At 45.8% G+C, this 26,760-nt stretch overlaps 1 protein-coding gene across 3 annotated transcripts in view; it reads left to right on the top strand.

Annotated features, from left to right (window-relative positions):
• Nucleotides 1-26,760, top strand: part of PHF1 (PHD finger protein 1) — a 607,606-nt gene that overhangs the window by 69,176 nt on the left and 511,670 nt on the right. For all 3 annotated transcript variants that reach the window (XM_069241858.1, XM_069241855.1, XM_069241857.1), the window contains exons 3-5: nt 2,648-2,729; nt 23,692-23,787; nt 23,871-23,971. In XM_069241858.1, coding sequence (XP_069097959.1) covers nt 2,648-2,729; nt 23,692-23,787; nt 23,871-23,971 — 279 coding nt within the window. The remainder of the gene's footprint in view (nt 1-2,647; nt 2,730-23,691; nt 23,788-23,870; nt 23,972-26,760) is intronic.

Below are 26,760 nucleotides of genomic sequence, written 5' to 3'. Positions count from 1 at the left end.
AACTCCTGTAGGGCCTCCTACATAATCACACAGTGGCTTGTGTAGGAAAGCCACTCTTTTTGGCATGGTTACCCCCCCCCCGACGTTCTGCCTGTGTGCTTAGACTGTTTTCACTGGGATCCTGCTAACCAGGACCCCAGTGATTGTGCTCTCTCCCTCTAAATTTGGTTGCCTAGGACTTCTGTGCACTCCACAGTTGGCATACTGGTGCCCTCTTGTAAATCCCTAGTATATGGTACTTAGGTACCCAGGGTATTGGGGCACCAGGGGGTCCCCATGGGCTGCAGCATGTATTATGCCACCCATGGGAGCCCATGCAAAATGTGTCTGCAGGCCTGCGATGGCAGCCCGCGTGAAGAGGTGCATGGACCATTTCACTACAGGTCACTGCACCACGTCACTGTACGTCACCCTTATGGTAGGCCCTCCTAGCCCAGAGGGCAGAGTGTAGGTCCCTGTGTGTGAGGGCAGACCTACATGAGCAGAGGTGCCCCTACAGACGCCATCTCCATTGCACGGGACTTTGTAAGCATATGGAAGCCATTTTACCCGTGTACTAGATACAGGTCCCTCTCTGTGTCCAGCTACTAAATGGTAACTCCGAACCTGGGCATGTTTAGTATCAAACATGTCAGAATCATACCCCAATATTGTTGCCAGTATTGGTTGTACGATTCCATGCACTCTGGGGCCTCCTTAAAGGACCCCCAGGATTGCTCCTACCAGCCTTCTGGGGTTTTCCAGGCAGCCTGCGCTGCTGCCACTCCCCAGAAAGGTTTCTGCACTTCTGCTGCTTGACCAGCTCAGGAAGGGGAAGGCAGAACAAAGGATTTCCTGTGGGAGAAGGAGGCAACACTCTCTCCCTTGGAAATAGGTATTACAAGGCTTGGGACGTGTAGCCTCTCCAAGCCACCGGTTTGCTCTAAAGGGCACATTTGGTCCCCTCCTTGCATAAACCGGTGCTGGTACCTGCCCTGGCTCGAAACTGGACAGAGGAAAGGGGAGTGACCACTCCCCTGTCCATCACCCCAGGGATGGTACCCAGAGCTCCTCCAGGTTGCCACTTAATTCTGCCATCTTGAAACCAAGATGTGTAGAGGCCCCTGGGAGCATCTGAGTTGCCAGATCAGGCAGGTGATGTCACAGACCCCTCCTGATAGGTGGTGATCAATCCCCCTTTTAGGGCTATTTAGGAACTCACTTGCGGGTGGGTCCCCAGATTCAACATGCAAGACTCCACCAGGACTCTTCTGCATCTTTTACTTCGACTTCTAGCCACTGGAACTGCAGCTAAACTCTTCAAGAACCGACAAGACTGCAACTCCGACAACTACTCCGCTTTGCATTATTGTTTCTCCAGCTCCTTCCAGCAACTGTAGCACTTCCCCAGCTGCGCATCCTCTGGAGTCGCAAGACTTCAGCCTGCACCAGACTGCTGTGGAGTGAAGGAGCCACAAGTCCCCGGGGCCTTGCTTGTCCTCTTCAGCCTTGCAACTCTTCTTTTGCTCCTCTTGCATTTGCCAAGGTTCGTTGGTGGTTCTCCAACACCACTGACCGGCTGCAACCTGACAGCCGATGTGGGAAATCATCGGCTCTGCTCCCAGGACTCCTCTTAAGCTCCTGGGCTCCATTTGTTCCACTCGACCTTTTTCTTCATGGACAGTCTTTTTCCAAAGTTTACCTGTGGGTTTGGAGAAAAAACAGGTACTTACCTTTTCTCTCGTGGTCACTGGGGGGCACTCTGGTACTTACCTTTTGGGGTTCCTAGTTCCACCAGCTCCATTTACAGATTCCACTTCCTCGGGTGGGGGATTGTCTTTTGCATTACACTTACTTAGTATATGGTTTGATCTCCCCCAGGGTCTCAATTATCTTCTGTTATTTCACTGTTTTCTATTGCTTTTTATGCCAATCCCTGACTTCTAATTTGTATATACCAGTGTGTTTACTCACCTTCTAGAGGAGTACTGCATACAATATTTTAGTATTTCTGTTACTATAATAAAGTACCTTTATTTTTGGAACACTGGTTCTTCCAGGTGTGATAAGTTGCTCTGTGACTATAGTGATAGTGCTTAAGCTTTGCTTGTCTCCCAGATAAGTCTTGGCTGCTCATCCACAGGTACCTCTAGAGAGCCCTGGCTTACTAGACACTGCCTACACTTAAGTAATAGGGGTTTGCTTGAACCTGGTATAAGGTGCCAACATGATAGGTGTCCACCAGGCCAGCTTACTACAGCATGCACAAATATTTTGCTTGTGTTGACAGTCCCACCAGAGGTGCTAAGTTTAATTGAGCCTCTCAGCTCCAAGGCAGTCAGAAAGCGCATCCCCTGCTGTGGAGGACTTGAGTCTCTAGTTCATTTTGTACAGCATTGTTCACAGCACTAGTGACACAGTTCATCCATTAAATATAGGACAGCTTTGTTTGTGGTGTGTGCTGTACAATGCAATGTGCTCTCAAATGCGGTCGCTATGATGTTGACAAGCACAAAATACTAAGCACAGACTTAGGTCCATCCCAGTCTACTTCTCATGTTTTTGAGAGCCTGAGCGCCCTCACATTTTGAAACAGTGTTTTTTGTCATAGCGAATACCTAGCTTCTTGCATCTCACACACCCAATCTATTTCTCATGCTCCATGCAGGTGGACAGCGAGCAGGAAACGTGTTTAGTAAGATTTGAAGATAACTCACAGTTCCTTGTCCTCTGGAAGGACATTAACCCTCGTAAGTACAACCATTAATGTTTCATTTTCATTTTATGTAAGGTACAGATTTCTTTTGTGCAATGTGTGTAATTGTTTTTTCAAATGTGTGTGGTGTACTACTTTCTTTTTGCTGATACAGTGTGTCTTGTAGCGTTTTGCAAACATGAGTAGATAATTTGAGATGATGGGGAGAAAGTATGTGGGTACTGTGGGGGTGAGAAAGAAGAGTAACTGCGAGTTTGGAGGCTAGAGAAAGCAGCCTTGGTTAAAAAAAAAAAAAGGGATTGTGCATATAATGTGTGGATGAGGCAGGTTGAGACAGAAGAGCGAGGAATAGGGTTAATGGGGGAGTGCGGGAACTGGAAGGGAGATGTTTGGGAATGGAGAAGAGTGAACGAGTAAAGAGGTGAGAGGAAGGTGTGGGTTGAGTACATTAGGGAGGCTACATAGCAGTGTGAAGTGATATGGGGCCTAAAGACGTTGTAAGGGTGGTTGTGAATGTGTTGGTGAGGAAGAGAGGATATTCTGGGAACATTTTTTATACCTACAGATTTCTCACTATATCTGCAGGCACCAGATTGGATCTGAAAACCTTTGACATAAATCTCCTGTGCTGTTAGTACCCCTGGCGCCATGTCAACACTGGGAGTGGAATTAGTGGCATCACTGGAACCATAAATTACCCACCCTGGTGCCCTGATGTAAGTTTCGTTTTTTCCACACCCACTGATGTGGCTCCCAACCTTCTCTTCTCAGAGTAGTAGATTTTTTTGAGTCACTCAAACTTCTTTTGGTGCAGTGGTAGGGAACATGTCTCCTCCAAAAACCTTGGGGTTTAAACCGTGCTGTAGATGCAATGGACAAACTGTCTCTGATGTTTAGGTTCCAGGCATGACTGTTTGGTGTGCAAGCGGCTTTGGATGGTGCCACCATATAGCCGTTGATTCTGGCACAAGTATAGCTCGTGCAGACACTGGTTTATAGTGAGTTTCTGGCATGTGGGAATAGACCAAAACTCTTGTCTCCAGGCAATGCTGGACATGTTCCAGTGTGCGTCTGTCCCCTTTGGGGCACTTTGAGGCCCTATGGGAAGGGGCAGGGCTTGCCCCTTGTGCAGAGCATCTATACAGTGTAATTTGAATTGTTGCTGTCTGACTTAATTCCAACAATGGGACCTTTGTTGTCTGCTCTCATACCGATCCTGGCACCAATCTCGAATTTGACCTCAGGCCATCACCTCCACTTCGAGAGCCCCTCCGTGGCACCAGTCAAGTGCCTGAGTTACAGCATGGAGGCACAACGTTTGTTCGAAGAAGAGCACAGTAGGGAGGATCATGCTTCTGCCCAGCAACAATATTGAAGGACACTACCTTATTGTCCCAGAGTGGAATGTGGTAGGAAACTAATGTCTCAAAAAAGTCCCAAGAAAATAATGACAGGAGAAAATTGCCCTTGGAATAATAAGACAGTGGACACTTAACCTCATGCCTATTGTGATAAGAAATAAGTGGAATATTGTGCACTAGTAAAGCTGATTATGGTATGTCGTGTTATTTTTTAAATGTTTTACTAGGAGCATGTAACTATGTTAATTCAGCGGTGATAAAGGTTTCGCTACAAATATGATATACTATGGAAAATGCTCCTACAAAGTTGCACCATGTGGGAATGGCCCTCAAAAAGCTGCCTGCGGAAAACAATCATGCTAATTAACGTATTCTTAGAGGAAAAATGCTACCAAGAATATTGTGCAGAGAGAATGGTGTTTCACCCAAGGATTGTTTTGTAAAACTCTGCCACTATGATTTTGTGCCAGGAGAAAAGTGTCCCTAGCATTTTGTGGCAGGAGAGCGTTCTTTAGCATGTGTTGCCATAATAGGAAGCGCACTATTCGCCTGAAAGGCTTTAGAGCCTTGCTAGGAGGATGTTGAGCCTCTCTGAGCCCACACTGCATTCTTAGATGACTAGCCTCTTACCTTTTGGCTGGGTCTTAATATTGGTCAGGGACAGAATTAAAACGTAGGTTTTGGGTGGGAAAGGAATGGATGAAGCAGCCAGAGGTTATGATTCTCCATCATCCCCAGCAGGAGCCCCTAGGCAAGAATAGGCATTACCTTCAGGAAGACGCGTTGAGCAGGATTGTGGTTGCATCCTCGAGGAGCATAGGGATGACAATGAAGCTTTTAAGCCCTTTCCTCCCTCCAAGATGGCAGATCGACAGAACCAACTTTCCTCCTCTTCCCCTACAACACCAGTGAAGTCAGTTGTTTATGTGTGAAGGACAGGTATCCTCTTTTCTGCAGGCCTGAAGGCCATAACTTCATACTAAAGGGTCTTACAAGTTGTGGAAAAGAAGTATATTCTACCTTTCCTTCAGGAACCCACCCACATACTACACCAGCAATCCCTTCCCTTCGATGATGACCAATGGATACTACCACACGGGTTGACTGCATTGCTGCTAAACGGTGAAGTGGAGTTGAGACAGGGAAACTGACAGGGGTGCATTTCTCTGTACTTCCTGCTTCCCAAGAGGGCGGTGGGCTTCATCTGATCCTAGACCTCCGGCTTCTGAACTTTCATCTGTGAAAGAGAAGTTCAAGATGCTGTCCCTGACTTAGGTCCTTCTGGCGCTGGATGCAGAAGACTGGATGGAGTCCTTTGATTTGAATGACAGGTATTTCCGCATATTGATGCTGCAGTCATACAGGAAAACCTTGCAGTTCATGGTGGAATTCTCACGCTTCCAGTTCATAGTTATTGAATTTTTTTAGGGTGTCATCAACACCACCAGACTTCATGAAGGTGATGGCAGTGGCCAATCTCAGAAGATGGGTAATCTTGATATTTCCGTACCTGGCCATCTGGCAGTCCAAAGCCAGGTCACTGCAGATTGTTTCGCACCACCTGCAAGTGACACTGTTCCTGCTGTTTGATGTGGCAAAGTTTCACCTGAAGCCCTTGCAGCAGCACCTGTTTATAGGGGTAGTACTGAATACCACATTACTCTGAAACTTCACTCTTCCAAATAAGATCCTGGACGTTCAGGATTTAATTCAGATGTTTCACTTGGGAGCATGGATGGTAGCACCTGTTTTGTTGGCTTCTTGCTTTCTTGTGGTCACAAAGGCATGCTGGCACATGAAAGCCATCCAGTAGTGCCTCAGCAGTCAGTGGTCTAACACCAAACTGGCAGACTCCATTGTGACTTCCAAGAATGTTGCAGCACAGTAGCTCTGTTGGGCAACAAAAAACCTGTCTCAGGGAAAGTCCTTATGTCCCCCTCTGACAGTGACCACGGTGCTGACAGATGCCCACCCTTGGGTTGGCTGCATATCTGGGTGAAATGGCTATCCGAGGTCTCTGGTTTCCAGCTGAGCAAAGATGGTGCTCAAGGCATTCCTCCCTTTCCTTCACAGTCAGTCTATCTAGATATTAACCGACAATTAGACTACAATGCGGTACATCAACAAGCAAAGGAGGTGAGTGCTCTCAACTGCTCTCTGAGGCTCTGGTCTTGGGCACATCAACAGGGACATTTTATTACCATGGGGCACGCCCAAGGCATCTTTTTCCTACCTAAGCCAACACCCATTGCCAGATGTTCCGTGCCCTCTAGCATCTGTTGCACTTCAAGTGGAGGATTCAGCTTCACTGCGTGGCTTCCGTCCATACCCTTGATTCCAAAGGTTCTAAGGGAGGTTTGCTAAGGCTGGGTCATTCTCATTCTCCAGTATTGGGGTATCTTTCATAGATTCACATGCTTGAATCATTCCCCGTCGTCGAAGTGGGAGTCCCGCGGTACATAGAAAGCAATAAATAGATAAATTCCCCCTTTTTTTTTTCATTGTAGTCAATGGCAAAAATGCATTCACTTTTCTAGCTTTCAGCCTCATTAGAAAAGGCCCAAAATTCAGCCAGTCAGGCGAGACCACACCTTTAGAATCCTCAGCACAGAGACTCAGTCTCTCAGATTTTCTACCGCACGTCGTGTGTAAGGGAGTCTCCCTGAGCTCTGCTCAGTTTACTTTCTCTTCAGGAGATATTGTTCAGCTTTCACTCTTAGTTTTGCTGTAGTTCTTTTTCCATCATGTCTACAGCTAGAAAAGGTTTGTTTAAACCTTGTGGTACCTGTGGAAAGTTAAGGGTTCATTGTGAAGACCCTCACAAGGAGTGCATATACGGTCTCCATCCTGAACATAAGGTCAAGGATTGTAAGATCTGCAGGACACTTCCTAATAAGACTCTCAGAGACAGAGAAGCCAGACTCCTGCTTTGGCTTCAAAAGCGAAAATCCAGAGAAACTTTCTCTGAGGAGGATGACAGCGATACATCAGTGGCCTCAAGAAAGAGGAAGAGGTCTGTGGAGAGCTTCTCCCCCAAGAGCATTAAGTCAGCTAAGAAACTGCATGTGTTTAAGGACAGACCTGAGGAACACCCATCAACATCCAGGGAACATAGTGGTAAGGTTCGTTCTGAGCCATCTTCTTCTGCTACCACATCAAAAAAGCTCAAAATATCTTCAAGTTCCCTACCACCGTCGACATCCAAGATTTCCAAACCGTTGACGGCGCCGTCGACAACCGCATCATCGACTGCAGGTCTTCCTTCATCGACGACAACAGTGACGGCCACATTTACAGCTCCGTCGTCGCCAATGATTGTTACTTCATCTCCGCTGTCAGCTACAACCATAACGTTGGTGAGCTTAAAATACGGTCCCTCACCTGCTCACACCTTAAAGATTACAAAGAGACCATTGGCGGGAAAAAAGGTGAGGTCTCTGTCGTCGACGCACTCATCAACGGGTAAGCTCCAGAGCTTTTCGTCGATGATCCCACCGACGGAAGCATCGACGGCGCAACAGTCTACTTTGCCATCAAAGGCGATTACTCCTTCGACGGCAGCTCCGTCGACACTGGCACTGTCTACGGCAACTCCGTCGACGCTCGCACCGCCGATGTCGACGCCTACACCGTCGACGAGAACACCATCGTCGAACGTACCGTAGACGACGACTACGTCGACGGCTCAATTTCCTGAATCTATATCCAAACAATATGGAGCATCTCCTTACTTACCTCAAAGGATTCTGCCGATAAAGAGTAAATCTACTCACATATTATCGTCTCATACATCGCCTAGTAAAGTTGCACCAGTACCCCCGCAGCATCTGTTTGCTGATGAAGAGGAGGAAGATGACATATATATTCAGATGACGTTTTTTTCCCGGTGGCACGTAGCCCTTCAGAACTACGTATTAAATGTCAGGAGGAGGAAGAAGAGGAGAGTGACCAGCTCTATTTAGGTCAACAGCCGCAGCGTCACGTGCAACCTCAAGAGCAACAGGAGCAGACGATCCAGATGCCTGTTTCTTTGATAGCCAATCTTCAGCAGATGATGCAGGACTATTACTCTAGATTCCCTCCACCAGACTCCACTACTCCGGTACAACCTCCACATTCGCCGATATCTACTCCTGTTCAGCCATCGGATTCTACGGAACCTATCCCAGGTCCTTCATCTGGGCAGGATATTGATCCACCTTCGTCAGAGGACAAGCAGGAGGAAGGTGAAATTCAGGACACTGACTCGCTCATTCAAGAATGGGATGAATATCAGATCCAGACGGCATCTCCTTCTATGCCACCACCAGTCGACTCTCCACCACAGGACATTGGTGGTTTTCACAGTGTGATGGAAAGAGCTGCAAAAAGATTTCAACTGCCTACACTAGGAAGTCAGTAAGAGCAATACCCATTGTTGACTTCATTTGGGAAGAGGGGCTTAAAGTCATGCAGACCCCATCTTCTATACCAGCAGTACTACCAAGACTTGAAAAGAAATACAAAGCACCAGACAACTCTCCAGCATGTTTGGTTAGTCACCCTAAGCTCGATTCTGTCATATCACAGGCAGCTCAGCGAAGGTCCAGAAATCCGTCTTCTTTGACTCCCACCCCTCCCACCACCCCCCCGCCCCCCCCCCCCCCGGATAAGGAGGGACGACGGTTAGATTCGATTGGCAAAAAATGTTTAACTATGGCGGCGACTACAGTCAAAGCAGGGAATTCCCTGGCAATCCTGGGAAGATACGACCATCAGATGTGGTCCGATATGTCGCAGTTTATAGAGCTACTGCCGGAATATAGTAGAGCGGAAGCGCGCAAAATATTACAGGAGGGTGAGAGGATCTCGGCTGAGATTATAGACAGCGCCATAGATGTCTCGTCTACAGGTTTCCGCCAGTTAGCCGGAGCAGCCATACTCAGGCGTCAGGGGTGGCTGAAAGCTACATCGTTTCGACCAGAGGTGCAATTAAAGAAACTGGACATGCCCTATGACGGTGAGCTCTTGTTCGGTAAGCATTTAGATGATGCTTTGCAATCTATTAAGACAGACACCGAGACAGCCAGATCCCTGGGTACGTTGCAATACAGAAGACAGCCCTTTCGAGGAGCGAGAGGAAGAGGGCTCTATTCTTATAGAGGCGGCTCACATCAGTACCGCCAATACTCATCCTACCAGGGACAGTTTCGTTCCACCATTGGCCAGCAACAGCCGCATACTTATCGACAACCATCATCCACACACTTCCGACAGGCTGCGAGAGGAAAGTCGGCTTATAAAGCCAAAGAGACAGCAAGAAAACACTAACCTTCATCAGTTGCCTTCACCCAACCCCTATACCAACACTCTAATAGGGGGCAGAATTTCCAATTTCCTCCACCAGTTGTTCCAGATTACTTCAGACAAATGGGTACTCCATATTGTCAGCAGAGGACATACACTAGAATTCAATCAGCCTCCCCCTCACGTATCACCGAGGGGTCCCCCACCTGCCCATCTCAAGGAACTTCTAGCACAGATTGCCATCTTGATAGAGAAGGGAGCAATAGAGGTTGTACCGAGAAATCAGAGGGGAACAGGCTTCTACTCTCGCTTCTTCCTTATACGGAAAAAGACAGGAGACTGGAGACCTATTTTAGATCTTCGTTCTCTCAACAAATTCCTCAAGAAGCAATCATTCCACATGGTCTCCCTTCAAGATGTCCTACGCCTACTCAACCGGGGAGATTTCATGACGTCCTTAGATCTCCAGGACGCATATTTCCACATTCCCATTCACCCCAGTCATCGGAAATTCTTACGGTTCAGGGCTGCAGGCACTCAATACCAGTTCAGAGTGTTGCCTTTTGGCCTCAGATCGGCCCCAAGAGTGTTCACCAAAGTCTTGGCACCATTTGCAGCCTATCTCAGGCAACGAGGGATTCAGGTGTTCCCGTACTTAGACGAATGGCTAATAAAAGCACAAACAACATTAAAAGTTGCCAAGGACACAAGAACATGTTTATCTCTCTTCAGGACACTAGGCTTAACAGTCAATTACCCCAAGTCTCATCTAGATCCTTCGCAGACATCACCTTTTTAGGAACCGTCTTGGACACAGTCCAAGCGAAAGCCTTTGCTTCGCACGACAGACAGAAGAGACTTCAAGATATAGCAACACGTCTCAGCAGAAGAAGGTCCGCTTCTGTTCGGACCTACAAGTCTTTTCTGGTGATGCTTTCTTCATGCAGTACGTTGATAGAAAACTGTCTACACATGAGAACACTTCAGCAGCAATTGGACAATCAGCAAATAGAAGGATCTTTCGACAAAATAGTTCGAATAACTCCATCAGCGAGGCAAGCCCTCAAATGGTGGAAGGATACCTCCCTCATCTCGGAGGGACTCTCCTTCTTGAAAGACAAACCAGTGCACATTATAACAACAGATGCATCCTTAGAGCGATGGGGCGCACACTTAGAAGACCTATCAGTGAGAGGGAGATGGTCCACTCAGGAGGCGACTCTCCACATTAATGTATTAGAATTAAGAGCAGTTTCCTTGGCACTCAGGGCCTTCCTCACCAACATCAAGGGTTCCTCGGTGTTGATAAGAACCGACAACACCACAGTCATGCATTACCTCAACAAACAGGGGGGTACAAGATCACAGGCATTGTCTCTGCAGGCTCAGAAACTGTGGCATTAGGTGCTTCAGCATCAGATATCGATCAGAGCGGAACATCTTCGGGGGACTTCCAACACGTGGGCAGATGCCTTAAGCAGGACTCGAACCAGCTGTCACGAGTGGGAACTCAGACAATTCTCGACCGCCTCTTTCGTCGTTGGGGCAGACCCAGTCTGGTTCTGTTTGTGACCAGAGAGAACAGAAAATGCCAACACTTCGCAAGCTGGCGACCGCAGAGAGGATCAAAGGGGAATGCGTTTTTGAACAAATGGTCAGGGATTTATTCCTACGCTTTTCCCCCGCTCCCACTCATCCCGAGACTTCTGCAGAAGATGAAAAGGGAACCATGCCGGCTTCTATTGATTGCTCCCAAATGGCCGCGCCAGTTTTGGTTCACGGAGTTTCTATTGCTCTAACAATGAATCAGGGGCAGGTTCGTCATCCCAACCCGACTTCTCTTCGATTATCAGCCTGGCTCCTGAATTCTATGAATTTGACGGCCTAGATATCCCTTCAGACTGCAGGGAAGTGCCCTGTGCCAGGTCCCAGTCTACAAATAGGACGTATAAGCTCAAGTGGAAGAGGTTCTGCATATGGTGTTCAACTTGTAACGTTCATCCTCTGAAGTCCTCTCCAGAACAGCTCCTCCCATACCTGTTGCATTTAGCGAAGTCAGGTCTTTCTTTCGTCTATCAAGGTCCACCTCGCTGCTATATCCCGTTTCCGATTAACATCAGACTTACCATCTTTATGGTCATCCAGGATAATAAAGCAATTTCTAAAAGGCTTGTTCAGGATTTTTCCACCGATCCACCGTCCTGGCATTTAAATATTGTGCTCTCCCAATTGATGAAGCATCCGTTTGAGCCTATTCACAAAGCAGACCTGAAATAGATCTCTTTGAAAACAGCTCTCCTTCTGGCCCTCACTTCCGCGAAGAGGGTTAGCAACATCCAGGCATTCAGTCTCACCACCTTTTCTGCAATTCAAATCAGATATGGTCATTCTAAGGACTAATCCAAAATGTATCCCCAAGGTTCCATCGACCTTTCATTTAAATGAGCCAGTGGTTTCGAGATTTTTTTTTCCAAATCCTCGAACTCCAGCAGAGCGAGCATTACATTCCCTAGACATTAAACGATGTCTGAAATTGTACATACAAAGGACTAGCATCTTTCGTAAATCTGAGCAACTGTTTATTAGCTATGGACAGATCAATAGCGGCAAGGCCGTTTCCAAACAAACCATAGCACGCTGGATCTCTTCTACCATACAACTCTGCCACCACTTAGCAGGAAAACTGCTATTGTCCAATGTCAAAGCGTATTCCACTAGAGCGGTATCCATTTCGGCAGCTCTATTCGCAGGAGTTCCTCTGAACCAGATCTGCAGAGCGGCAACGTGGACGCGTGCCCACACCTTCACCCAGCACTACTGCCTGGATGCTACTGACAGGATGGATGCCGTGGTAGGACAAGCAGTGTTACGTAACTTATTTGCATAAGGTGAGCCAATAAGCTTCTTTGCCCTCCATCCTCAAATGTATTTCCAGACTGATATTTTTCATATATATATATATGAATACTATTGATATGTATGTGTATATATATATTTTTTTTTAAATGTTGATAAACATATTTAACTACCTATATAAGTCCATATAGGATGAAATGTGAACAAGCATGTTTTCTGGTATTTGCAGAACTTAAGCATCTCTTCACTGCTGACTACTCTGATTCAAGCATGTGAATCTATGAAAGATCCAATACTGGAGAAGAAAATAAGCTACTTACCTGTAACTGTGGTTCTCCAGTATTGGTATCTTTCATAGATTCACATGCGACCCACCCTCCTCTCCATGGGGGCTCACCTCTTTTATTCTTATTAAAAACACTAGTGTGGAAAAATCTGAGAGACTGAGCCTCTGTGCGGAGGATTGTAAAGGGGTGGTCTCGCCTGATTGGCTGAATTTTGGGCCTTTTCTAATGAGGCAGATAGCTAGAAAAGTGAATGTATTTTTGCCATTGACTACAATAGAAAAAAAAAGGAATTTATATATTTATTGCTTTCTATGTACCGTGGGACTCCCACTTCGAGGACCGGGAATGATTCAAGCATGTGAATCTATGAAAGATACCAATACTGGAAAACCACAGTTACAGGTAAGTAACTTATTTTCTTGTCTGGATTGGCCAATACGGTAATTGTACACTGATCTTATACACCTTTTTCTGTGTGCTCTGCTCTTTCAGGATAGACCGCCTCTCCCAGTTAAGTGGCCGCATTCTACACAGAGTTTCTAGAGCTTACATTCTCATGCATGGAGATTAAGTAGGGACATCAGAGTTCTTAAATCAGTCTAGTCTTAAAATGGCACACATTTTTGGCATGGTGTTCTGTAAATCGCGTGGACCCCTTGAAAGCTACACTGTCTAATAGCTGCCATTAAGTTTTTAAGGGTATGACAAACGGAGAGAATTTGCCTCCACCCCCCCCCCCCCTCCCCTCTCCAATGGAATGGAATGGTAATTAAAGAGGTATATTTAGATCTGGTCTGGGAGTAAGACTCTAAAGACAAGATTTGGGGGTAAGGACGCCTAGATGTCCAATGATTAGACACCTTTTTTCCATTATCTCCTGCCTGGTGGAGGTTCCCTCTACTGCGGGGAGACCATGTGAGAGCTAATTGGAGCCCCTGGCTCAGGCTATCTCTGTTCTTGAGAGGGTGCCAAAGGTTTCAGAATAGAGTTGGCTTAGAGGCTGAGGTGAATGAGGGGAAAAAAACATGTTTCTTTAAACACTGTTTGTCATGTCTCAGTAAGATATGAATTTGGTTTTAACCTTTGTGATGGGTGCTCTGGTGAGCCTCTGCATAGTTGCCTGTTGCAGTTGATGACCATCAGGACAGTGTTTTTGGTTGCTGTTAATTCAGCGCGGTGCGTAAGCTCTAAATGTCTGACCACAGTTCACATGCATCTTACCAGACGTTCTCATCCTACAAACTAAAATGTTTTTCCATCCTAAGGTGAGCCTATCATCACTCTACGCACCTTTTAAGACCCTATTCAGTGGCGAGGAATCTGCTGGTAGAGGTGTTTATCAGAAGAACTAGTTACTTATCTTCAGTAACGTTCTTTCTGGTGGATACCCTGTCTATCCACAGATTTCTCACCATATTCCCCGGTCTGAAGGAAAGTCATAGGCCTCATAATAAGATGCCAAGTTAGTTTTTGGATTGTACCGATCTGTGCTTGACAATCTTCTCGCCTTCGTCTTGAAAAGTACAACATCAAAACAGGCAAAAAATGACATCAAGATGTGGGGGTGAGCACTTCATGCCTTCAGTCAAGTCATTACAAATCCACTTCTGGTGTCATGGAGCCAGAGCCTTCTACCAGCACTGGTGAGTTATGTCATGAGTTTCAAGATCTAGCTGTGCCTAAGATATTCGTAGGTGACTAATATGCAAGTAGGTAGAGTGTCTACCAGAAAGATTGTTACTAAAGGTAGTGTGGTTTGGTGGAGGCCAATGGTTTGAGGGATTGGAGTAACTGCAATAAGAAGGTGGGGGAGCTGTGTGGCAAGCGGGCTGGGAGAAATGCACCTCTTCTGAGTGTTAGCCAGTGTGTTTAAGTCAAGGGGCATTCATATGTTCAGTCTTTATTACATCTGTAAGAGAGGTATGCTAGCGTGATGGGTAAGAATGTAATGGAAAATAGGGGGTGCTCTAGGAAATGTCTAGGAGTTTAAGGTGCTTCTTAAGTATATGTGCAGCGTAGATGTGGTTCTGCTTGCCAGTCTCACATATTTGTGTGTTGTATGTTGTTATATGTAGATATGTTTGAGTAGAGGGAATGGTGTATTTCAATTTTTATTGTATTTGGTGAGCATCAGAAGAATGGATCACAAAGGTGTGCAGTAACTAAATTATGTTTCTTGTCTGGGTGGTGATCAGTGTTGGCTGATGGGCTAGCAAAAGTGGCATTAGTAAGGGAAGTTAAAAAGCTAGGTTTTTAATCTTCTCCTGAAAGAAAAGCTGTCTTTTGTTGTTCCTAATCCTTTATCATAGTTCCATAGATTTGCAGACAGGATGGGGAACCTGTGCCTCTTGTTTGTTTCTTTTTGAGTGGTGCTTTTGTGATCATCAGGGCGTTACTAGATCTTAAGACTCATGGAAGCTAGTGTTTGAGAAAGTTAAATTTTGTAAGAATTCATGGAGTGTATCTTGGAGGCCTCTATACATGATGTGTAGTGTTTGAACCTTACAAGATGTTTGGTAACCAGTTTGTGTTGTGCTGGTAATGTATGTTCTTTGGGGTTGATGTCTAACAGACATCCAAGTGTTGCATTTTGTAACCTTTCTAACCTTTTTGCGAGGTATGCAGCGAGGCCAAGAAAATTGGCATTGGTTTATAAAGGTGTGAAATGATTAATGCTATCACTTCCTGCAGTTCTTGGTGGTACTGGAAGTAGAAGAAGCCTATGTGGACAACCTAAATCCATGAGTAAATCTAGGTGTTCTGCGTTTGGGAAAATGCTCCATGGTTTTTGGCAAGGGCAGCTGGTGTAGGGCCATTGTTTTTCTTGCCACCAACAAGGATGCCAATTTTGTAAGGGTCAAGTTTCAGCTAATTTCTGAACATTAAGCAGCTAATCTCATGGAGACAGTCATAGAATTGGTGGCTCCTAGATACTGCGGGCTTGGACACATTAAATATGTTCATGGTGGTACTGGCATAGTTGTAGTGTGACAGGATGAAGAAGTAGATTATGCAGATAAGAGATGCCATTTAGACATTGAACAGTGGTGGGGACAGCATGGAACCTTGAGGGTCTCCACTCCTGATTCCTGGGACCCTGTCTCATCCTTTTGTGGACTGTGAATAAATAAATCCTTTTTTCCAGGCAACCAAAAGTCCACTAGCGGTACCAATAGATTCCATTGCAATTATCTGCCAAAGCGTTATATGGGTGGCTTAAATTGTGAATGTGGACCTACCTAGCATAAAGTTGCTATGAGTTAACCCTGATAAGGCTATTAGCGAACATCTTTGCAAAGTTCTTGTATTTCATATTGAAAAATAAGGACTGTAAGACTCCGGTTTGTCAGCTCGGTGCTTTAGCTTGAATAATAGTTAATATTCATTCTCTTCCAGGGGATCCTCATCAATAGTCATAAACATTGAATATTCCCGCCCTTGTGCGGGGACCCCGGAGCATATATATATAAAATACATACATATTATCATGTGTAAAACAGCAATGCAGGCTATAATCATAAATAGGCTAAAATGCTTTATTTCTATGCAAGTTTTTTTTTTTTTTTTTTTATACTATAAAATCACAAATAGATCATAAATATCTACCTAAGCCCCAAAAGCTGGACTTAGGGAAGTAAACAGCAGTAAATATCAGAGAAAAATAGAAAAAACCACATTGAAAAACAATGAAGCATTCTTAGCCAATAGGCTGCATGCAGGTTAACACAGGAGAACCATAAAAACTTTGGCACCGTGCCTTTAAGACCCTGAGCACCTCCAGTATCCCACCATGCCTCAGGGGTGAAGGGAAGGTGACAGTTGGTTCACAGTTAGGTCAGTTCTTTTTTCCGGCTTCTTCTGAGAGGATCCTGGAGCATTGAGCTCTCAGTTTTTCTGAGTTTTCCTCAGAAAAATTCTTTAAAAAAGCGTTTTTCACTTTTCACTCGACAAGTAATATCTTTGTCTGAGCTAGGAAGGTTTTTTCTGACAGAAAAATGCCTTCTCTTTTTGTAAAATGTCCCTCTTGTGGGAAGAAGAAAGCCCAGTCAGACCCACACTCTCTGTGTATTGTCTGCCTGCCACAGAGTCACTGTCCTGACACCTGCAAGTATTGTAAGAACATGTCAAGGAGGACTCTCAAAGACAGAGAGAAGATCAGGCTACATGGGCTTCAGGAGAGGAAAAAGTCAACATCCTCTTCACTTCCCAGACCTACAGCAGAAGGAATGGCCCGATCGACGTCGACAGGTAGGATTGTACCTGTTTGTTCTCCATCGACGTCATCGGCACCACCGTCTCACCGGCATAGATCGCCGTCGACGGCGACCAGACCGACGTCGAGGGACAAAACGTCGAAGCATGGACACAGGGGTACATCTCCGTCGACGGCAGGCCGCCGTTCGGCGTCGAGTCATCTCCGGCGCTCCCGTTCGCCGTTGAGAGCGTCTCACCCCTTGGCGTCGAAGGACACGACACCAAAAACACCTCGACGGCATGAACATCCGCCGTCGACCACTCGCCACTCAACGTCGAGACACACGACGGCGAGTAGGTCCAGGTCCCGTGATAGGCGATCGGCGTCAAGACACTCGACGGCAAGACCTCCGACGGCAAGACCTTCGACGTCGAGAGCAGACCAGCCATCGCAACCTTCGACGTCGAGGATACAATCGACGTCGACACAACCTTCAGCTGTGTCACAGGCAGTAGAGCCAGCGGACAAAGCTCCCTCACCGGTGGTCTCTATAAGGAGTGCATCATCCCATTCCAGAGCATCGGGGCATGTTTCTCCCATCACAGCATCCCCGGATTCACAATACTCGAGGATGTATTCTCCTACTGCCTCATTACCGAGAACGCCATCGCCTACAGCTAGAGCAGGACGGGCTCGTTCTGCTTCTCGTCAGCCGACCACAAGACCTGCACACTCTGCTACAGCCTCTCGGAGCAGGTCCCGTTCCCGAAGGAGAACCAGGTCACGAACACCACGCAGAAGATCACCTTCTTGGTCTTCTTCAGGATCGTCTGTGGGGCGCTACTCCCCCACACTCACAGATTCTCCACCTGCTAGGATTTCCCCGGTGGATGATATCACCACTTTTAATGAGGTTCTTCTAAGGGGAGCGCAGAAGCTAAATATTGAGGTACCAGAGCCGGCCACCTCATCCTCAGTTATCTTTGAGACCCTACAACACAGATCAGTCTCGAGAAAACTGCTGCCACTAGTACCGGGTTTGCTGCAACCGACTATGGACACTTTTCTGTCTCCAGCCACTCTAAAGTCTGCCCCGGCTAGGATTCAAAAGAAATACAAAGCTCCGGAACAAGATCCTTTATTCCTGCGGAAGGATCCGCCACCGGACTCTGTGATCTTAGCCGCAGCCAGAAAAACACACTCTGTGGCATCATCTTCCACAGTCCCCCCGGATAAGGAGAGCAGACACCTAGACTCTCTGGGGAGAAAGATGTGCGGTACGGCGGCATCTGCTATGAAGGTCTCCAGCGCCTCAGCACTTCTGGGCAGATATGACCGCTCTCTGTGGGACTCACTCCACAGATTTACAGAAAAGTTGCCCAGGGAAGATAGACAGGACTTCCAGGAAATCTTGCAGGAAGGAGGCCTAGTATCTAACCAGGTCATCAGCGCGGCGGCGGACGGGGCGGATTTGGCTGCGCATGGGTATGCGCACGGAATCTGCGCTAGGAGGTCTTCCTGGCTACGGCTCACGGGTCTGAAACAGGAAGCACAGCAGCGCATTTTGAACCTCCCATTCAGCGGGAGTTCGTTGTTCGGTACCCACGCAGATGAAGAGATGGCCCGAATGAAAACGGAAGTCGACACGATGAGGGCAGTGGGCCTGGAACGTAAAAAAGACTTCAGGTGGAGGTACAGGCCGTATGACAGACGACCATTCCAGCAGAGGGTTCAAACCCCTCACTGGTCTCAAAGGCCACAACAACGACAGGGACGTCCCCTGTTTCAGGCACGTAGACCCACAAGAGACAGAGGGTCAAGTAGACCTCAACAGTCTACAGCAAAGACACCATCAAAGCAATGAGGCATTGCTTCCCTCAGCACTGTGCACCACTCCGGTGGGGGGAAGTGTTACGCATCATCTTCGCGAGTGGCACTCAATCACAAAAGACAAATGGGTGCTCAATATTGTCGAACATGGCTATTCTCTCCTTTTCAAAAAACCTCCTCCACACTTGCCGCCAGCAAGGTGTTTTCCTTCTCATCTCAGCCTGCTACGCAAGGAAGTTCTCGCACTCCTACAAAAGAAAGCTGTAGAAAAGGTTCCTCTGGCACAAAAAGGAAAAGGGGTGTACTCCCGTTACTTTCTGGTGGCGAAGAAAGGTCAACAGGGCCTCTTCAGACCAATTCTGGACTTACGGCTCCTGAACAAGTACATAAGAAAACAAAAGTTCAGGATGCTAGCCCTTCACCAGATTGTCCCGCAACTGCATCAGGGAGACTGGATGTGCTCCATCGACCTACAGGATGCATATTTTCACATCCCAATAGCAACCAAACATCGGAAATTTTTACGTTTCCAGATAGCGTCACAGCACTACCAATTCAGAGTCCTTCCATTCGGCCTGAAGTCTGCACCCCGAGTCTTTTCAAAATGTGTAGCAGTGGTAGCGGCACACCTTCGAAGACAAAAAATATTCGTCTACCCCTACCTGGACGACTGGCTAGTGAAGGCCTCATCTCCGGATCAGGCGAGAAAACATCGAGATATCGTTCTAAGAACTTTCGAGTCTCTAGGTCTTCAAATCAACCACGACAAGTCAACCTTGATTCCAACACAAAACCTCCACTACCTGGGAGCGATACTAAACACAGAGCTCCAAAGAGTGTATCCTTCGGAGGAAAGACTTTTATCAATCCACAAGAAGTGTCAACATCTATTAACAGCCGATGCACCTACAGCTCGTCAGGTGACATCGCTTCTGGGCTCCATGGCTTCATGCATCTTCATTGTCCCGAATGCCAGGCTACGCATGAGGCCCCTTCAGGAGGCATTAGAGAACAATTGGAGCCAAAAGACTGGTCACTGGGAGGACAGAGTTCGACTACCAGCAGTGGCTTTTCAATCACTACAATGGTGGATGCACAGACCTCACCTGTTGATAGGTTCTCCGTTTCACCAGACAATTCCAGTCGACACTCTAGTAACGGATGCGTCTCTTCAGGGTTGGGGTGCTCATCTGGGTTCCTTCCAAGCTCAGGGTCTTTGGTCCGACAAGGAAAAGAACTATCACATAAATCTACTGGAACTCAGAGCAGTCCATCTGGCTCTCAAATCTTTCTCTCCATTGGTTCAGGGGAAATCTATCCTAGTTCAGACAGACAATACAACCACAATGTATTACCTGAACAAACAGGGGGGAACAAGATCACTACCTCTGTCTCGAGAATCCCAAACGATATGGCATTGGCTCCTGGCCAGGGGAATGTCTATCACAGCGGTACACCTGCCAGGTCAGCAAAACATAGAGGCAGATTTCCTGAGCAGACATCTGGAAGACGCGCACGACTGGGTGCTACACGACGAAGTCGTCGAGGACATCTTCGGTCAATGGGGTCGACCTCAGTTGGATCTCTTTGCAGACGAAACAAACAAAAAATGCCCAGACTTCGCGTCCAGGTTCTGCCGTCCGGGATCTCAAGGGAATGCCCTGTTGATCAACTGGTCAGGGACATTTCTCTACGCCTTTCCACCGATTCCCCTCATACCGACAGTAATCAACAAATTTTACAACTCCAGAACCAGAATGATTCTGATAGCGCCACAATGGCCCCGCCAATTCTGGTACACGGACCTACTCAACTTATCGGAAAGACCTCACAGGAGGTTGCCGTGCAGACCGGATCTCCTGAGCAGAATGGAAGGCAGAATCCTACATCCCAACCTTCCCTCTCTGAGCTTGACAGCATGGCTCCTGAATTCCTACAGTATGGGCACCTAGGGCTCTCACAGGAGTGCATGAGCATCTTGAAAGAGTCAAAACGACCTTCCACGCGGCGTTCTTACGCTTTTAAGTGGAAGAGATTTTACATCTGGTGCTCTCAACAAGGTATAAATCCCATACGAGCTCAGGAGGACGTCATACTATCCTATTTACTTCATCTGGCGAAGTCTGGTCTGCAGGTATCTTCTATTAAGGTTCATTTATCTGCAATTACAGCGTATCGTAAGTCGCCTTCTCAGGAATCCTTCTTTACGACACCTGTAGTCAAGGATTTTTTAGAAGGCTTGAAAAAGGTTTTTCCTCCCATTCGGAGACCTTCTCCTCCATGGGAACTGAATGTAGTCCTGTCAAAACTTATGGGCCCTCCCTTTGAACCTATCCACAAGGCCTCTTTACAGCACCTTACGTGGAAGACGGCTTTTTTGGTGGCCATTACTTCAGCGAGGAGGGTCAGCGAAATTCAGGCTCTGTCTTGCAGAGAACCGTACACGGTTTTTCACGATAATAGAGTGGTTCTGCGAACTCACCCATCTTTCCTTCCGAAGGTGGTGTCAGAATTCCATATCAATCAGACTATATCTTTACCGACTTTCTTTCCCAATCCGGAGACTCCGGCTGAGAAAGCATTGCATTCTTTAGACTTAAAAAGAGTGCTGAAATTCTATTTGGACAAAACAAAACCGATTAGACATTCTAACCATTTGTTTCTGAATTATGGTCATTTAAGAACAGGAGAGGCAGCGTCTAAACGAACTATATCAAGATGGATTGTGTCTTGTATTGTTAACACTTACCAACTGGCTAATAAGCAATTACTGGCTAGGCCAAAAGCGCATTCCACAAGGGGAAAAGCGGCTACTGCTGCCCTCCTTAACAATGTACCAATTTCCGAGATTTGTAAGGCTGCTACATGGAAGTCTGTGCATACCTTTACTAAGCATTACTGTTTAGACTCGGATGCAAGAGCGGATGCCCAGGTGGGGCAGGCCTCTCTTAGAAATCTATTTGCATGAATATGTATTCTTTCCTGCACTTCTTTCGGACAGTCCGCAGAGTTTAGGGATGGGCTTGCTAATCTATTCAATGTTTATGACTATTGATGAGGATCCCCTGGAAGAGAAGGATTAGTTACTTACCTGTAAATCCTAGTTCTCTTCCAGGGGTATCCTCATCAAAGTCATAAACAACCCACCCTCCTCCCCGGACTTAAGTCTCCTAGAAGTGCAGGACAGATTATCTTTCTGATCAGTTACACAGATTGTCACCGTAAAAAAGTACTGACCTAACTGTGAACCAACTGTCACCTTCCCTTCACCCCTGAGGCATGGTGGGATACTGGAGGTGCTCAGGGTCTTAAAGGCACGGTGCCAAAGTTTTTATGGTTCTCCTGTGTTAACCTGCATGCAGCCTATTGGCTAAGAATGCTTCATTGTTTTTCAATGTGGTTTTTTCTATTTTTCTCTGATATTTACTGCTGTTTACTTCCCTAAGTCCAGCTTTTGGGGCTTAGGTAGATATTTATGATCTATTTGTGATTTTATAGTATAAAAAAAAAAAAAAAAAACTTGCATAGAAATAAAGCATTTTAGCCTATTTATGATTATAGCCTGCATTGCTGTTTTACACATGATAATATGTATGTATTTTATATATATATGCTCCGGGGTCCCCGCACAAGGGCGGGAATATTCAATGTTTATGACTTTGATGAGGATACCCCTGGAAGAGAACTAGGATTTACAGGTAAGTAACTAATCCATTTATGCAAATAGACCTCAGGCTCCTAATCCCACACCCCTCCAAGTTAATAACAAACATTTCACAAAAACTATTAAGGACCAGGTTTTTTTCCTCAGTTGCAACTGGCATGTTTATTTCAGCTGGAAAGATTGGATCATAAAGAGCAGCTCTCTCCAGCTATTTGATCTACCTACATATTATCACAGAGCGTGTTTTGAGCCTGAGTGAAGAATGGGAAAACAACATCACCGGGAAGGGGGGGGGGGGGGGGGGGGCAGAAAAGAGTGAGAGGCTTTCAAGTTCAAAATAAAATCATTCATCTGCCAATAGACTTTCTATGTCCCCTCTTTATCCTCATTGCCCTCAGAGTTAATGAAAACCCCTTTCTCTCATCACTTCATTTTATTTTAATGTATACATACAACCTCTGGCAGGCTCGAGCCAGGGTAAGTCCCGACCGAAACATTTCTTCTTCACTTTTATTAACATGTGTGCTGCATCATCTTAGGGTTCGTAGTGCCTTCTGTTAACCTCCACTTCTCCTTCTTTAAAGTAGTCATCATTGATCATTACATCTCAACAAACAAGCAGATAGTCTTGGTATTGCACTGGTCAAACTCTCTCCTTTGATGTCCACTTCAGAAACGTGATCTCTCTGGCAACTTCAATCTCAATTATGTTTCAGAATTAAGCAAATCCTTTCTGTCGCAGACCACATCGCTAACCACCCCCAATCTTGTCTATTGCACTTCCTTTTGGGGACTTTCTAATATCCCTCTACTTAAGAAGTCTTAAATATTACTGAGCATAGCATTACAGCGCATCTTAAACTCTGGACGCAGGATTACATGCAACCTCATCTGAAGGCTGTACACTGGATACCTTTGCAAACGTTCCCTGAGTTACAAAGTTCACAGAACAAACTGACTCAGAACTGGAAAGTCCGTCTCAGGCCAGATAAACTCTCTCAATGCAGCTATGTTGCTTCACAAGAATCTGGTTAAGCGAACTTCTGTCAATTCCCTGTTGGTGGCAAACAACTGTAAAATGTTTGTATTGGGCAGCTCATCACCTGACATGCATGGCCCATCTGTAACAGCTCTGTCTTCTGAACACTCTTGAAAACCACTACTTTATGACCCATTTGTTCAGAGACCCAGCTGCTCAAATTCTTTCACTTTCTCCATTTTCTCACGCAGTAGTGCACACTGCAAATATCAAAATAAATATTTTAATATGGACTCACATCTTCATAGTCTAAAAATGTGTTAATGCCATTGTCATGCTTTCCATGCATGTAGTGTGTGCGCGTCCTGTGAATGCAAGCTCTGTGTGCTTCACAAATATGATGTATTAGCATGTTGTGTCTGCATACCTTTTTTTTGTGAAAGCAAACATTTGTGTGCTATATTGCATTTCTTATTTATCTATTGCGTAGCTGGCTGCATAGCATATGCTGGTGCTTATTGCTGTTTGTTATCTCCAGCTGCTGTGCCTGGGAAGGAACAAGTATGCTGTGCCTGTAATGAACAGGCAGTATCCCCTCAGAATAAACTGGTCCACTGTGGAAAGTGTAAGCACGGTGAGTGTGATCCATCCCAACATCTCTCATGTGTTGCACAATTAATGACAGTAGCTGACATGTTTTTTCGTCTCCGTGCTCAGCGTACCACCAAGAATGTCACCTACCGAGAATCGTCTGCGAAGCCGAATGGCCAGGAAGCTCCTGGATGTGCCGGCAGTGTGTGTTTGCTGTGGCAACAAAGGTAATTCCCGACACACCTTACAATGTCAAGAGGTCGTTGTTTTATAAACGTGCTGTGTTATTAAACACAATTAGTTTTCTCTGAGCCAGCACAAAAATTAAGCTATGAAGTGGTTAAGTGTAGACTCCAACAAAGCAGACTATCATATGGTCTCTCCCCCTATTACTGGTGTCCTGTGTGCAGCAGTTCTTCAATAGGTAAACCGATTTAATCATACACTGATCAGCCTTAACCGGCTAAATCCAGGTGTGGTCTGTGTAAGAATAAATCCCTGTATGAAGCTTCATTGATATAAGAAGCTGAACAAATGTAGGCCTGTATCCTTCATGTATGCTTGAGGAGATTAATAACCCTCCTGGGCAATGAGCAAAACACCTCAAAGCTTGGATCAAGCAATAGCTGAAAGAGAATGAGCAACTGTCAAATGCGCACAAGTAGCTCGAAGGTGGAGTGGTGGTGTGCTTCTTTATGAATGTGAAGAGTTAGCTTTCTCAGACTTTTTATTTCAGAGGCTGAGTTTCATATGGTCAGTAGCCATATCAACGCTCTCCTAGTTGGTTCTCTTGGGTGACAGCCTTCTTCTTTCAAGGGGATAATTTGATCTTTGATCTATGGCACGTTTGTATGTATCTTGTTTGTTCTGCCTCCTAGGAGCTTTATTGATAGTCATAAACTTATTTGCGTGGGAACCCAGGGATACTCAAATCTATAGCCCTCGATTACAAATCATTTGTAAAACCAGCATAAACAACACTTTGTAGCACCTGTCAAAATCTATCACTGGCTGCATTTTTACTTAAAATAACCCAGTTCAATGCTCAACCATCTTACAATACCACACTTTAGCATCTGAACTTAAAATTGCTGCTGAAGGTGTGAATATGTAAGATGCAAGCAAGTCTGTGTTCAGCTTGAAGCTTGGCAGGATCATTTTCAGACACTTCTGAGGCCTCTTAACCTACCGTCTCTACCAACCAAGTAGCCATCCCATAAGGAAAAGTTTCCATAAGTCATAGAGCATAAACTGCAGGAGCTTCCTCAACCTCCTACCTCAATTTTTTGCCTCTAGCCCCATTTGAGGATCGCCCACCTAGGATTTGCAGCTATACGAAGTCTCCTCTGTCTTCTGACAGATCTTCAGATGAGTGGTCTTCTAGTTCATCCCACACTCCCATATCCAATACTGAGTCTCCATCTAGGGTGTCCCCAGTGCATCCACATTTAATATGCTGTTACAACACATCAGTATTTGTCATTATGGAGACAGTTCTGGCAAGAGCAATAAATAACAAAGTTTATGGGACAGAAATATTTCTCTCCCTGGCCATGACACAATTGGCCACTCATCAGATGCTGAAGAAATATAAGGCTACAGAGCAAGATCTATGCTTCCTCTGTATTTACCCAACTCTGGACTCAGTCATTTGGTCTGTGGCCCATAGGAAACATCCTTGAGCACTGGGGACGTCTGCTTCTCAGATAAAGTGCACAAATTATTGAGTGCTCCTGGAAAGAAAATCTGTGGAACAACCTCCACAGCACTTAAATCTGCAAGTGGTCTGGTTCTCCTAGAAGGTATGGTTGTACCCGATGAACTTCCCAAAGGTCAGAGTCAAGAATTTCAGGAGGTTGTGTAGGTAATTGTGTTGCTGGCCGACAATCTCATCAGTACAGACATCGAGCATTCAGATTTGGCAATTACAGATATTTACTGTGGAATTATGCAGTGAAAATCATCATCGTGGATGCAGTTAACATCCCTATAGCCTGAGCCCACTTGATGATTGTGAACCTGCCTTTCGGTGACAAATCATTTGTTGGTCAGTGCACAGAAGAGATGCTCTGCATAAAGACAAATAATAGAGGCTGTAAAAGTGATGCGGCTGGAAGAAACCAGTGTGTTAAAAAAAGAAGTTACACTTACAAAACCTGGATTTTTTTTTTACAGAAGACAGATCATTCAGTCCCTTAATTGGCCACACCTAGAGCCAGCAGTAGCAACAACAATATGAGTATTCCGACAATCAGAGGCATGGCTCAAAGTTTGCAGGGCAGTATCAGTCAGCATAATTATCTGGACGTCGACTGTCCAATTCACAGCAAAGACTCCCTTGGCCCCTCTTCTCTGTCCTCTGCTCTTTTAGGGGCTAGACAAAATATTACAAGCAACAGGTGGGTGCTTGTTATTGTGCAAGGAGAATATTCTTATTTGTAAATAGTATTTTATTGATGTTATATATTCAAATACAGAAGCTTCACACTTCCCTCCCACCCTTTCCTCTCACTCCTCCCCCAAGTTGGCAGGCTTATTTGTCAGGTAAACTGTTCCATCCTGTACATACCTTGTCAAACGTCTTTGGGCATTCAGTGCTGGTATAGATTGCTTCCTCTTGTGCGCAACATATGTCCATCTCTTGTTTCCAGTTTACTATCTTAGGGGTTCCAGGTGCTCACTATTTTCGTGCTATCTCTTGTTTCGGAAGTAAGAATCTTAAGTTTATCAGTGTACTGATATGAGGCGGCTTCTGTGCTTTGCCAAATTCCTAGCAGTGTTCTTTTTTGCTATCATGCCAAGTGTAATGCCCGAGGACCCGTCCAATCGGTGGTGGACTTTAGCCCCGAATCTGATCACTTTAGGACAGTCCCACAGTATATGGTGTAGTGTTCCGCCTCGGCCGCACTGTCGCAGACAGAGCGCGTTAGGAAGTCTCTCCATGGCATTCAGTTGTGTTCTGGTATAGTAGAGACTAAACAGCATTTTGAGCTGTATCAGTCTGTTCGTAGCTTTA

This window comes from Pleurodeles waltl, chromosome 6, assembly GCF_031143425.1.
Source record: "Pleurodeles waltl isolate 20211129_DDA chromosome 6, aPleWal1.hap1.20221129, whole genome shotgun sequence".
NCBI lineage: Eukaryota > Metazoa > Chordata > Amphibia > Caudata > Salamandridae > Pleurodeles > Pleurodeles waltl.
Note: the sequence above shows the minus strand (reverse complement) of the source record. Positions and strands in the feature narration are given on the sequence as shown.